At 40.3% G+C, this 13,208-nt stretch overlaps 1 protein-coding gene across 1 annotated transcript in view; it reads left to right on the plus strand.

The window, feature by feature from the left end:
- The window catches only part of LOC120860411 (CD109 antigen), a 143,526-nt gene that overhangs the window by 12,742 nt on the left and 117,576 nt on the right, over nucleotides 1-13,208 (plus strand). Inside the window, exon 3 of the mRNA XM_040236212.1 lies at nucleotides 9,182-9,210. Coding sequence (XP_040092146.1) covers nucleotides 9,182-9,210 — 29 coding nt within the window. The remainder of the gene's footprint in view (nucleotides 1-9,181; nucleotides 9,211-13,208) is intronic.

Genomic DNA, 13,208 nt, shown 5'->3' on the forward strand with positions numbered 1-13,208 from the left:
TGTGGCCTTGGGAAGGTCATTCAGCTCATCTAGTCTCTTTCTTCATCTGCATAAAGGCAACAGTAATAGCACCTACCTCAAACTCTATTGTGAGGATTAAAGGAGGCGATGCCTTAGAGCCGCCCTGTCCATTTTGGTAGCCACTAGCCACATGTGGTTTTTGAGCTTGAAATGTGATTCGTGCATATAAAGATGAGCTGTGAGTATAAAATACACACTGGATTTTGAATACTTTTAGTGCCAAAAAGTGGAGCAAAACTCAATAATTTTTTGGGGAATGGTGGGATAATAATTATTTCAATAATTTGGTGGGAATATAAATTGTTAACAGCCACTATGGAGATTCCTTAAAAAACTAGGAATAAAACCACCATATGACCCAGCAATCCCTGTCCTAGGCATATACCCTGAGGAAACCAAAATTGAAAGAGACACATGTATCCCATTGTTCATTACAGCACTATTTACAATAGCTAGAACATGGAAGCAACCTAGATGTCCATCAACAGATGAATGGATAAAGAAGTTATTGTACATATACACAATGGAATATTACTCAGCCATAAAAAGGAATGCATTTGAGTCAGTTCTGATGGGTGGATGAACCTAGAACCTATTATACAGAGTGAAGTGAGTCAGAAAGAAAGATAAGTACCATATTCTAATGCACATATACAGAATCTAGAAAAACGGTACTGAAGAATTTATTTACAGGGCAGCAGTGGAGAAACAGACATAGAGAATAGACTTATGGACATGGGGAGAGGGGATGGGAGGGTAAGATGTATGGAGAGAGTAACATGGAAACTTACATTACCGTATGTAAAATAGACAGCCAATAGGAATTTGCTCTATGGCCCAGGAAACTCAAACAGGGGCTCTGTATCAACCTAGAGGGGTGGGATGGGGAGGGAGATGAGAGGGAGGTTCAAAAGGGAGGGGATGTGTGTATACCTATGGCTGAGTCATGTTGAGGTTTGACAGAAAACAACAAAATTCTCTAAAGCAGTTATCCTTCAATTAAAAAATGAATTAAAAAACTCATTTTTAAAATATTGATTGCACATTTATTGGTAATATTTTGGTTATATGGGCCTTCCCGGTAGCTCAGATGGTAAAGAATCTGCCCACACTGCGGGAGACCTGGGTTTGTCCCTGGGTCAGGAAGATCCATTGGAGAAGGAATGGCAACCCACTCTAGTATTCTTGCCTGGAGAATTCCATGGACAGAGGAGCCTGGTGGATTACAGTCCATGGGTCGCAAAGAGCTGAACACGACTGAGTGAATAAAATGTTATTAAAATTAATTTCACCCTATTCGTTTTCCTTTTTTTGGTTTGTTTAAAAAATTTTTGTTCTTTTCCCTTTTTTTGTGGTGTACTGCTTTAGGACGTTTACCGCGGTGCCTGGCACAGAGTAAACACTTGGGAATCTCAGCTGTGTTGTACTGAGCTTCTCCCAGCATGCACACTGCCCTGGTGCCTCCCTTGTGAGCGCAAGCCTGTGGTGTGAGGCCAGGTGTGTCTGTATTTTTGTTTTTTATTGCCAGGTGTCTCTGTTGATGGCTCTTTGATTCTGACTCGAGTGGGCCTTCAGCCTTATTCCTCACCCCTTGAGGAAGGAGAATATATATCTTTCTAAAAAGAACATCATACTATAGGGGTCAGTAAACTTTTTTTTTCTGTAAAGGGCTGGATGGTCAGCACAGTAGGTTTTGCCGGCCTGTGGTCTTGGTTGCAGCTACTTGGCCATTGTAGTGTGCTGTGAAACAAAGGAGTGTGCTCGTGTGCTAACAGAAGTTTATCTGTGGACCTTGAATTTGGAGTTCGTATAATTTTCATGTGTCACAAAACATTGTTCTTTTTAAAATTTTCCCCAGCTATTTAAAATGCAAACTATTTTTAGTTCATGAACTGGATAAAAACAGGCATGGGCCAGACTTGGCCTGTGGGCTATAGACTGCTGACCTTGACATGCTGAATGGCCTGTATATTTAGCAGCCCAGAGCTTGGCTTAAATGGCTTTTCATTTGTATAGCACCTAACAATTGGTTTATATTGTACCATTTTATTTATTTTATTTTTAGTGGGCTTTCATTTGACCTATTTTACACTTCATCAGTCTAAATGGAACAAAACACTGTATACGAAACTCTTATTAAGAAGTTTGTAGAGCTTCCGTGGCTGCTCAGTGGTAAGGAATCCACTTGCCAATGCGGGACACACAGGTTTGATCCCTGATCCAGGGAGCTCCCACGTGCTTTGGGGCAGCTAAGCCTGTGGGCCATGCCTATTGCGCCTGTGCTCTAGAGCCAGGAGCCGCGAGGACTGAAGCCCTGTGCCCTGGGGCTGGAAACTTTGCAGAAAGAGGAGCCACTGCATCGAGAAGCCCGCGTGCCAGGGCCACCGCTGGAGCAGGCCCCCTCGCCACAGCTGGAGAGAAGCCTGCGCAGTGGCAAAGCCCTAGGGTAGCCAGTAACTAACTAACTAACTAAAATCGGAAAATTCTTTAAAGAGAAAAGAAATTTGTAAGCAAGGAGATGCAGGGGAGAGAAAAAAGTAAAGAAGTATGTAAGGGACCGAAGGACATTTTTTTGTTTTGTTTTGCTTAAAGCACTTCTGTTTTCTGTCTAGAATGAGTGAGTTCACTGAAGAGTTCCTTGGCTTAAAAATGACATTAAATTATGAAGCAGGATCATATTTTAAGGTTTTGCCTTCCATAATTTTGTGGTGGAAACCCCATTTACCACTTTGTCCATTTGTAATCAAAGAAAATGCTGAATAATGAGGGTATTGATGAGAGAATATTTAATTTGGTAAAGAGGTGAAATTTTTTAGCTGAAAAGGTGATTTCCTTAAGTTTTTTATTGTATATTACTGAACAGCAGAGAGCTGTCAAAAGTAATTCACCAGTAAACACTAAGTCAGGCACATACATGGTAGAAAACCCTTTTTTTCCTGTAGAGAATATTTCTGGACCCAGTTGGATTTCCAGTTACACACTCTCCTTTCCTTTAGCGATTTTCTGCAGAGCTTTTTGGTGAGCACAGATGTCAGAAGAGGCAGCCTATGGCATAATGGAGTGTGTTTAAAAAGTTAAGGAAAGGTTAGTTTTTGAGTATGCTTATTACACGATTTAAAAATAGCTTTGACTCTATTTGTAAATCAAATGACAGCCAGCTCTCAGGCCTGTGCCAAGTGTGAAGCTTTAAAACAAGGTTTCTTTTGAGTGGTTTTGGTGGCTCTGGGAAGGCCAAAGGACTGGAGGATGTTAAGATCGACATTCTGTGGTAGTAACACAAAAATGATCTGACTTTTACAGAGTTATCTGCAATAACATTGAGAAGGGCTTCACAGAACAGAATGTATGTTTAGTCAGTGATTAAGAATGACATGCAGCTTTTTGGGAGGTGGTTACTATTTCCTGTGTCTGAGTCTCAGCAAAAGGTCCCAGCAAAAATGCTCACAACAATTTGCAGATACCACCTATTTCATCTTCAACCTAGAAACTCCAGAGAAAGAGACTATTTCTCATTGGCACTCCTGCCACGCTGCTCTGAATTTTATATTTTGCTGCTGTAAATTATTGCTAGAATGATAGGATTTTCAAATAAGACTTACCCAGTCCCTGGGAGATTCCAAGCTGCCCTTGTAAATTTAGAGGGAAGACAGCAAGTTAAAAAAAAATGTCAAGTACTTCAAGTCGACCTTTTAATAAGGACGCATGGAACAAGTGAGAGGGCTTTAAGTTAGATCTCTTTGCACATTCTTCAAGTCACTTTCTGAGGCCAGCAAGATTTAGGGGTAGACAGACCTCTCTCCTTCTGCACCCCAGCTTTTGGGGGCAGCTGTGTGTTTCTTGGGTCTATGGTGGACATGGTCACCTGTCTGAGCAGTGAGACCCGGGCTTGCAGTCCACCCCCTCTTCCAATTTCTCTCCGATGAGAAAATCCCTCAAAACTTTGACTCTATGAAGAGCTGCATTAAAATTTGCTGTGTGACTCAGGAAACTCAAACAGGGGCTCTGTATCAACCTAGAGGGGTAGGATGGGGAGGGAGGTTCAAGAGGCAGGGGGCACATGTATACCTTTGGCTGATTTATATTGATTTACAGAAAACAACAAAATTCTGTAAAGCAACTATCTTCAATTAAAACATAAATAAACTTAAAAATTAAAAATTTCTAGGAATGGGATTTCCTGCACTTCAAATCTGGGTAGCTGGCTTTGAATTGCTGCAATGCTTGACCTCCTATTAATCAACCTACTGGATTTATTTGGATTGTAGACTTGAAGCTGCTTTTTAATTTTCTCCTTGCTTAGTGTCATGTGGATGAAAATAAATTACTCCCTGTCTCCTGCCCCCAACACAGCGCACATGCACACACACATGTATGCACACACGCGCACACACACTCGTAGTCTAGTCTTTGTGAGTTTGCCAGTGATGGGAGGTAACTCGCTGGTCCAGCCCTGGTAGAAAGGAAGCACATTGTTTCCTCCAGTCATGGGGCTGACAAAACAGGCAACCCTGATGGTTTATGTTAAAGATGTGAAAAATCAGTGACTCTCTATAATCACGCATGCTGGTTTGTTGGGGGAAGAGCTCCTCGCAGTTTAATATTTTTGATTTTATTCCACTGTGGGACATTGTGGTGGGGTGCCATGGCCTCCCTCCTAGAACCAGAGCATCAGAGATGAAGACTTATTCTCTGAAGTCGCTGGGGGATGTTGCAGCCCACTGCCTTCTGAGCTGACTCCTCGGGGACTGCACCCACTAGGGAGATTTGCCCTGCACCCTCCTTGGGGGAGGCCCAGCTTCCGGCGCCAACCCTACTCGGGACAGCTCTTAGGGGTCGGACTGGCTTCTGAGGGCTCCCGATGGATGTGTCTGGAGCCTGCGTTGCAGCTTCTTCCCTCTTCCTCCCCAGTCCTGCCTCCACAAGTCTTCTCCAGGCCTGGTCCCAGGCACACGCTCTGCTTTTTCATCACCATCTCAGAATTAGCTTCCCAGGGAACCAACCTTAGACACGTGTGGTTGTTTCCTTTGAAGGCGAGTTTTTCCCGATCTTGAAAGTGAAAGTGAAAGTGATGTCTCTCAGTCGTGTCCGACTCTGCGACCCGTGGACTGTAGCCCACCAAGCTCCTCCATCCATGGGATTCTCCAGGCAAGAATACTGGAGTGGGTTGCCATTTCCTTCTCCAGGGGATCTTCCCGACCCAGGGATCGAACCAAGGTCTCCCACATTGCAGGCAGACGCTTTAACCTCTGCACCACCAGGGAAGCCCCTTTCCGATCTTGAAGTTAACTTCAAATGTATCAAGACTGTGTAGTGTGAAGAAGTGATAAAAAGAGCTGAGAAACTGTCCAGTTTGTATTTCCTTTTCAGAAGGTTCTTGTATTACACAAATGTTTTAATGAGCTCCACCACTGCAGCTCCTCTAAGGGTGGGGAGAAACATCATGGAAGAGTATCTGGGTTCCTGGTGATGATTAACGTAGAGTCCAGGGGAGAAGGGAGTCCAAGAGATTGTGATTTTGAACCTGTCTGACTGAGGGAGTCAGGAGCATACACAAAGAGGCTACCCAGGATGTGGAGCTTTTATGTAATCAAAGGTGGGTAGAATACAAGAACAAAAGTACAACTGCTGGTAGAAACAGAGGCAGTGGCTTAGAATCGCGGCTCTGTTACTTCTGTTTTATGTGACTTTGGGGAACTCACTTAAGGTCTCTGTGATTCAGGTTCTCATTTGTAAAATAAGGAAACTAATACTTAAAATTGCTAGAGAATCTTTTTTATTTCAAATGTGTTGCAGTTATCTATTGCTGTGAATGAACCACTCAACACTTAGGAGTTTCAAACAACTATAGTTTATTATTTCTCACAAGACTTAGTCCTTCCACATATACACACAAGATTGGTAATTTGTCTTAATCAGTTATTATAATTGTTGTGAAATTGTCTAATTCCATGATTCCTTCTACATTTATTAATTTGAATTCTATGGTAAAGAATAACTTTTTCAGAATGTATAACAGAATCTCTTTGCTCTACAGGAGAAATTAACATTGTAAATCAATTATCCTTCAATAAAATTAATTAAAAATAGTAAAAAAAAAAAAAAGTAACTTTTTCTTCTCCCTCATTTAAATAATATACCAGCACAAATTCATAGACTCTTATTTTATTCTGTAGGTTATACTCCATCATTTATTTGAATGTTCCAGTTATCTGGCCATTATCATCATCATATTCAATCTGAACATTCACATAAATGAAAAATTATTTTTGTGGATTTTCCATATTATTCCTTACATCATGCATGCCTAGCTTTCCCTATTATCAGTATTGCTCATAAGAATGGTACATTTTTTTTCTTACCAAGGATGAACATGTGTTGTTGGGAGATTTCATAACCTCCCAAACTTCATAGTTTACATGTTTACATTAAGATTCACTCTTGGTGTTGTAAATTCTATGGGTTTTGTTGAATGTATAATGACAATTTGTTCATCATTATAATATCATACAAAGTATTTTTACTGCCCTAAAATCTTTTTTTTTCTGTCAAAGATAAGTTGACTACCTAGGATAATGAAATTAGAAGCAAAAATAAACAAATGGGACCTAATTAAATTTAAAAGCTTTTGCATAGCAAAGGAAAGAATAAACTAAAGAAAAGACAAGCCTCAGAATTGGAGAAAATATTTTAAAATAAACCAACTGACAAGGGATTAATCTTTAAGATATACAAACAGCTCATGCAGCTCAATATAAAAAAAACAACCCAATCAAAAAATGGGCAGAAAATCTAAATAGACATTTCTCCAGAGAAGACATTCAGATGGCCCACAAACAGATGAAAATATATTCAACATCATTAATTATTAGAGAAATGCAAATCAAAATTACAATGAGTTGTCACTTTACACCAGTCAGAATGGCTATCATCAAAAATCTACAAACAATAAATGCTAGAGAAGGTGTACTGAAAGGGGAACCCTTCTACGCTGTTGGTGGGGATGTAAATTGGTTACCACCACTATGAAGAACAGTATGGAGGTTCCTCAAAAACCTAAAAATAGAGCTACCATATGATCCAGGCAATCCCACTCCTGAGCATATATCCAGAGAAAACCATAGGTCAGAAAGATATGTGCAGCCTGAAGTTCATTGCAATAGCCGGGACATGGAAGCAACCTAAGTGCCCATCAGCAGAGGTGTGGATAAAGACGTGGTACAGATGTACAATAGAATATTGCTGGACTGTAAAAAGGAATGGAATGGTGCCATTGCAGAGATGTGGATGGACCTGGAGACTGCCATGCAGAGTGAAGTAAGTCAGAAAAACAATTGTCACCTAAAACTACCTATAGGTGGAATCTAGAAAAATGGTACAGATGAGCTTATTTGCAGAGCAGAAATAGAGTCACAGATATAGTGAACAAACTTATGGTTACTCAGGGGAGGGGGAATGGTACGAATTGGGAAATTGGGACTGACATGTACACTACTGTGTGTGAAATAGTAACTAATGAGAACCTACTGTGTAGCACAGGAAGCTCTACTCAGTGCTGTGTGTGCGTGCTAAATCGATTCAGTTGTGCCCGACTCTTTGCCACCCTATGGAATGTAGCCCACCAGACACCTTTGTCCGTGGGATTCTCCAGGCAAGAATAATGGAGTGGGTTGCCCTCCTCTAGACTCAGCGCTCTATGGTGGCTTAAATGGGAAGGAAATCTAAAAAAGAGTAGGTATATGTATGGGTTTAACTGGTTTGCTTTGCCATACATCAGAAATGAACACAACATTGTAGAGCAACTATACTTCAGTAACAAGTAATAAAAAAAATTGGTTGGCTGTACTTATGGAGTCTATTTCTAGGCTTTCTATTCTGTTCCATTGATCTGTCTATCCTTCTGCTAGTATCACACGGTCTTGATTACTGTAGCTTTATAGTAAGTCTTGAAGTCAGGCAGCATTATTCCTCCACCTTTATTCTTCAGTATGGTTAGGTAGTCTGCGTCTTTTGCTTTTCCATATAAACTTTAGAATCAGTTTGTTAATCCATAAAATCACTTGCTGGGATTTTGATTAGGATTGCATTGACTCTAAAGATCAAGTTGGGAAGAACTGATGTCTTGATAATTGAGTTGTTCTATTTATGAGCATTGAGTGTCTCTCCATTTATTTAGCTCTTTGATCTCAAAGATTTTTTTAAAAAGTATTTATTTTAAAAATTTGGCCGCATTGGGTCCTAGTTGCAGCATGATGGCTTTCCCTGCAGCATGTGGGGCCTTAGCTCCCGACCAGGGATTGATCCTGCGTTCCCTGTGTTGCAGCCACTGGACTAGCAGGGAAGCTCTGTGGATAAAAAAAATTGAACCTGGAGAATTAGGTAACATGTCAAGGACAGGACTAGTGGTCTGATTGCAGAAGCCACCGGCCTGACCCCTGCGGCATGCTATGCCTGTCTGTTCCCACGGGGTAGACGCCCGTGGCCTCCAGGAGGAGAGGGGCTATGTCTGTCTTATTTACTGGGTTACCCTTAATAAGTGTTTCTTAAATGAATGAAGAAACTGAGGACCTGTTACCACCTATAAATTCATGTCACTTAAATGGAAACTTCGAATAAGTACTGTTTTATTTTTAACTTGGAACATTTTTCCCTAGCAGTAAATAGATTTGATGAGAAGTTGGCATGAGTTAAATTAGCAGTCTTTGTTTAGTAACTTACATGAAAAAAGTCTGCATCGTTTTAATACTAGTGGGTCAGTTAGGAGTCCCAGCTCACCCCTGATGTGACTAATGCCTTCCTTTTTTCTGTCTGTCATGAGTATATGAGAAATGTTCGTTAGAAGTGAACCTCAGCTTCCTTCTGTACACTGTATGAAGTGTCCCTCAAACATGTTTAACCTTAAAACAGCAAGAGAAGCAGCAGCAACCTGACACCAAAAATGAATGTGGAAAAGAGAAGCAGAACCCAGTTTTGGGGGAGAGGTTCGCCCACTTGTGTTCTGGGCTTTAATAAAATTGTTTTGGCTTGGCTAAAGAAATTTGTGATTTAGTAAGTTTATGATACCCTGTATATTTGAAAGAATATTAGGAGAGTCTTAATGAGTTTTATATTATATCATCATATTCAAATTATGACTGTTTTCTTCCCTGTTTTCCTTTTTTAGGCTCTTTCAAGACACTTATTCTTCCATCAGTAAGTATTTATTGTAAAAATTTGGTTTCATAATTCTGCATCGTGTCAGTGAAAGGAATTTCCGATTGTTTTGACTTTCATATTGATTTACGTGCCTTGTGAGTTTGGCTTGAGTTCAGTTCCACCTTCAGATTATTTAAGAATAATATTACTCCAGGGAGATTGGTTATTAGCCTCTTCAGATGCATAGTGGAGATTTTCCTTTTGTAAAATAGAGAGCTTCCTGAGGGGAACTGGCCTGGACTCTCCGCACAGGGACCTAGGTGGGTTTGGCCCTGCTTCTGCCCTAATGAGCACAGCAGTCTTGGGTGTGTCGTTATTGCTCCCTCCCAGCTTCTTTGTCCTGGAAAAGGGCAGTGCCTCGCTGAGCAGAACTGGTGCTTGAGGCCAAACAAACAAACAAAAATCAGTAATTGATACGGATCCTATCTTTGGTTAAAATTTTGATTTTTTTTGTTTCATAATTCTATATTGCTTTTGCTATTATTGTTTTTTGCTATTAGTGAGTTTTTTACTATTATTATTGAGTTACTGGATTACTGAGTTTTTTGGCACCCTCTTAAATTTTGCACTTGAGCCAAGTGCCTGGCTCACCTCACTGTGGTCCCAGCCCTGGAGAAGGGGATAAAAGAGTAGTCTGTTTCATAGAGGCTACCTTGGAGGTGAAATGAGAGGTAAACATGCTGTGGCATCTGCTGTAGAAGTGGGAAGAGTTAGCGGATTCATGTTGATGTGTGGCAAAACCAATACAATATTGTAAAGCAATTAACCTCCAATTATAATAAATAAATTTATATTAAAAAAAAGAAACCTGGTTATTCAATGTTGCTTAACTAGTCCTACCTCTCGTAGCTTTAATTTGGAAGTCTGTCCTTTATAACTGTTTCCTTTTGGAGCTTCGCACATTTAATGTACGGTTAAACACAGCATCCACCAAGAGGACAATTTGGTGTACTTTTCTGGGACTGGATGAGTAATGACTTTGACCTTGACACATTACACAGTTATGTAGGGTCAGCATCTCCCAATAAGCCAGGTTCTCTATTACCTCTTGAAGTTTGCTTATTAAGCACATTCAGAAACCACATTCATTTTGAGGGGGAGTTCTTAGGGAATGGGCTTCCCTGGTGGGTCAGTGATAAAGAATCTGCCTGCAATGCAGGAGACCTTGGTTCAGTCCCTGGGTCGGGAAGATCCCCTGGAGAAGGGAATGGCTACCCACTTCAGTATTCTTGTCTGGAGAATTCCTTGGACAGAGGAGCCTTGTTGTGGGTGGGGGGGGGGGGGGCTACAGTCAGTGGGATCACAAAGAGTTGGGCATTACTGAGTGGCAAACACTTTTACACTTTTCACACACTTGGAGAATATAGTGCTCCCAAACAGTTGTTCCCCCTGGAGTAGGAAATGGCAGCCTGCTCTAGTATTCTTGCCTGGAAAATTCTGTGGACAGAGGTGTCTGGTGGGCTACAGTTCATGGAGTTGCACAGAGTCAGACACGGCTAGGTGACTGAGCACAAACAATCCATTATAAAAAGTCCTTGGTTTTGTTCACTCTCTAAGTTGTATCTGTCTCTTTGCCATCCCACGGCCTGCAACATGCCAGGCTTCCCTGTCCTTCACTGTCTCTGGAGTTTGCTTAAATTCATGTCCACTGAGTCAGTATTGCTATTTAATTATCTCATCCTCTGACACTCCCTTCTCCTTTTAATTTTTCCCAGAGTCAGGGTCTTTTCCAGTGAGTTGACTCTTTGCATCAGGTGGCCGAAGCGTTGGAGCTTCAGCTTCAGCATCAATCCTTTCAGTGAATATTCAGGTTGATTTCCTTTAGGATTGACTGGTTTGATCTCTTTGCAATTCAAGGGACTCTTAGAATCTCTAGCACCACAGTTTGAAAGCATCAATTCTTCAGTGCTCAGCCTTTTTTATGGTTCAACTCTCTGTACAAGTCATCTGTACATGACTACAGGAAAAACCATAGCTTTGTCTATATAGACCTTTGTCATCAGTGTGATGTCTCTGCTTTTTAATACACTTGGTAGATTTGTCATAGCTTTTCTTCCAAGGAGTGAGTGTCTTTTAATTTCAAGGCTGCAGTCACTGTTAAAATCATGGCTGCAGTGATTTTGGAGCCCCTAAAAATAAAATGTGCCACTGTTTCCATTTCCCCCCCATTATTTGCCATGAAGTGATGGGACCATGAGCTTAGTTTTTTGAATGTTGAGTTTTAAGCCAGCTTTTTCACTCTATTCTTTCACCCTCATCAAGAGGCGCTTTAGTTTCTGTTTGCTTTCTGCCATTAGAGTAGTTTCATCTGCGTATCTGATATTGCCAATATTTTTCCTGACAATCTTGATTCCAGCTTGGCATTTCACACCATGTACTCTGCATATAAGTTAAATAAGCAGTGTGACAATATCCAGCCTTGACATACTCCTCTCATAACTATTATATTTCTTACCTATTATGTTTGTACTTACCTTACTAAGAAACATACTGCTGTATAATAGAAAGTAGGGGCAGGGGAAGTGTAGGCGTAAGTAGGCAGAGTGGGGTTAAAAAAACCCCAAACTTAATGACAATAAGATATTAGACTGCGTTAATACGACTTTAGACATTAGGTGCTGGCTCCCCATGTCTGTGTCCTTAACTCTGTTGAAAGAGTATTACAATGAGAAGATTAAAATAAATCCTGTGTGACTTAATTGTCTGATAGCGGAAGAGGGTGAGATTTAAGTTCAGGAAGAACAGCTTGAAGCACAGTAACTGCTTTCCTCAAAGAAGTCCACAGCTGTGCTGGCTGGAGGGTAGTGAGACTGGAAGGAGCAGGCGTGTGGGTGGGACCAGAGCACTTGGGCTGGGATTCCAGTAACCCTCCTCTAAACTGTACTCATCCCATTTATCATTAGCTGCAAATTTCACTCCTGTTATTCTTTAAATTAAAAAAAATTAAATTTATTTTTGGCAGCACTGGGTGTTGCTGCACGTGGGCTTTTTCTCGTTGCAGCGAGCGAGGGCTGCTCTCTAGACAGGGTTCGCGGGCGTCTCATTGCAGTGGCTTCTCTGTTGGGGAGCACAGGCTCTAACGCGTAGGCTCAGTAGCTGTGGCACAGAGGCTTAGTTGCACACAGGCATGTGGGATCTTCCTGGACCAGGGATTGAACCCATGTCCCCTGCATTGGCAGGTGGTTTCTTAATCACTAGACCACCAGGGAAGCCCTACTATTATTATTAAAAGTCTTAACTGTATGAAATACTTAACCTAGTATCTCATATTTGTCTTTAACATTATTTCTGTTGTATATAGATATAGTAGTTACCTGTTGAAAACTTTACTAGAGCTTATACCTAGGACTAGATCCTTTTTTAGTATAACAGAACTTTAAAGACTTAGTCATAAAGTGTCTGGGAAAATTTGATAATGCTTGGCAAAAATAGAAGGTTCTGCATTTTTATGAGTTTTCAATGAAAATAGACCCATCTTTAAAAGAGTACTTGCATTCTGATGTTTGCAAATATAATATTTAAAATTAGTTTTTAAGGTCCTCATGAATTTTTGCTATAAAATATGAATATTTTGGCTGTGTTAAAACAAGTGTGTTTTTAATATCTGACTGGCTCATTTTTTCTGCTTCTGATATAGTGAAGTCAGCCTTCAATAAGAAGTAAATAAAAAAAGCAATTTATGCTTAACATAAAGGTTGTTTTTTATATAAAATATGCTAGAAAAAGTTTCTGTTATTCTCTTTGTAAATAAAACGTAAATGAGGGAGTGGCTTTTAAAATTAAAATGCTTAAAAATTTTTAAAATTTTATATTGGAGTATAGTTGATTTACAATGTTGTGTTAGTTTCAGGTATACAGCAAAGTGAATCATGTATGCATATACATGTATCTATTCTGTTTTGGATCTTTTCCCATATAAATTATTACAGAATATTGAGTATAGTTCCCTGTGTTATACAGTAGGTCCTTATTGATTATCTGTCTTACATGTGAAA

This window comes from Oryx dammah, unplaced genomic scaffold, assembly GCF_014754425.2.
Source record: "Oryx dammah isolate SB20612 unplaced genomic scaffold, SCBI_Odam_1.1 HiC_scaffold_11072, whole genome shotgun sequence".
NCBI classification, from domain to species: Eukaryota; Metazoa; Chordata; class Mammalia; order Artiodactyla; family Bovidae; genus Oryx; species Oryx dammah.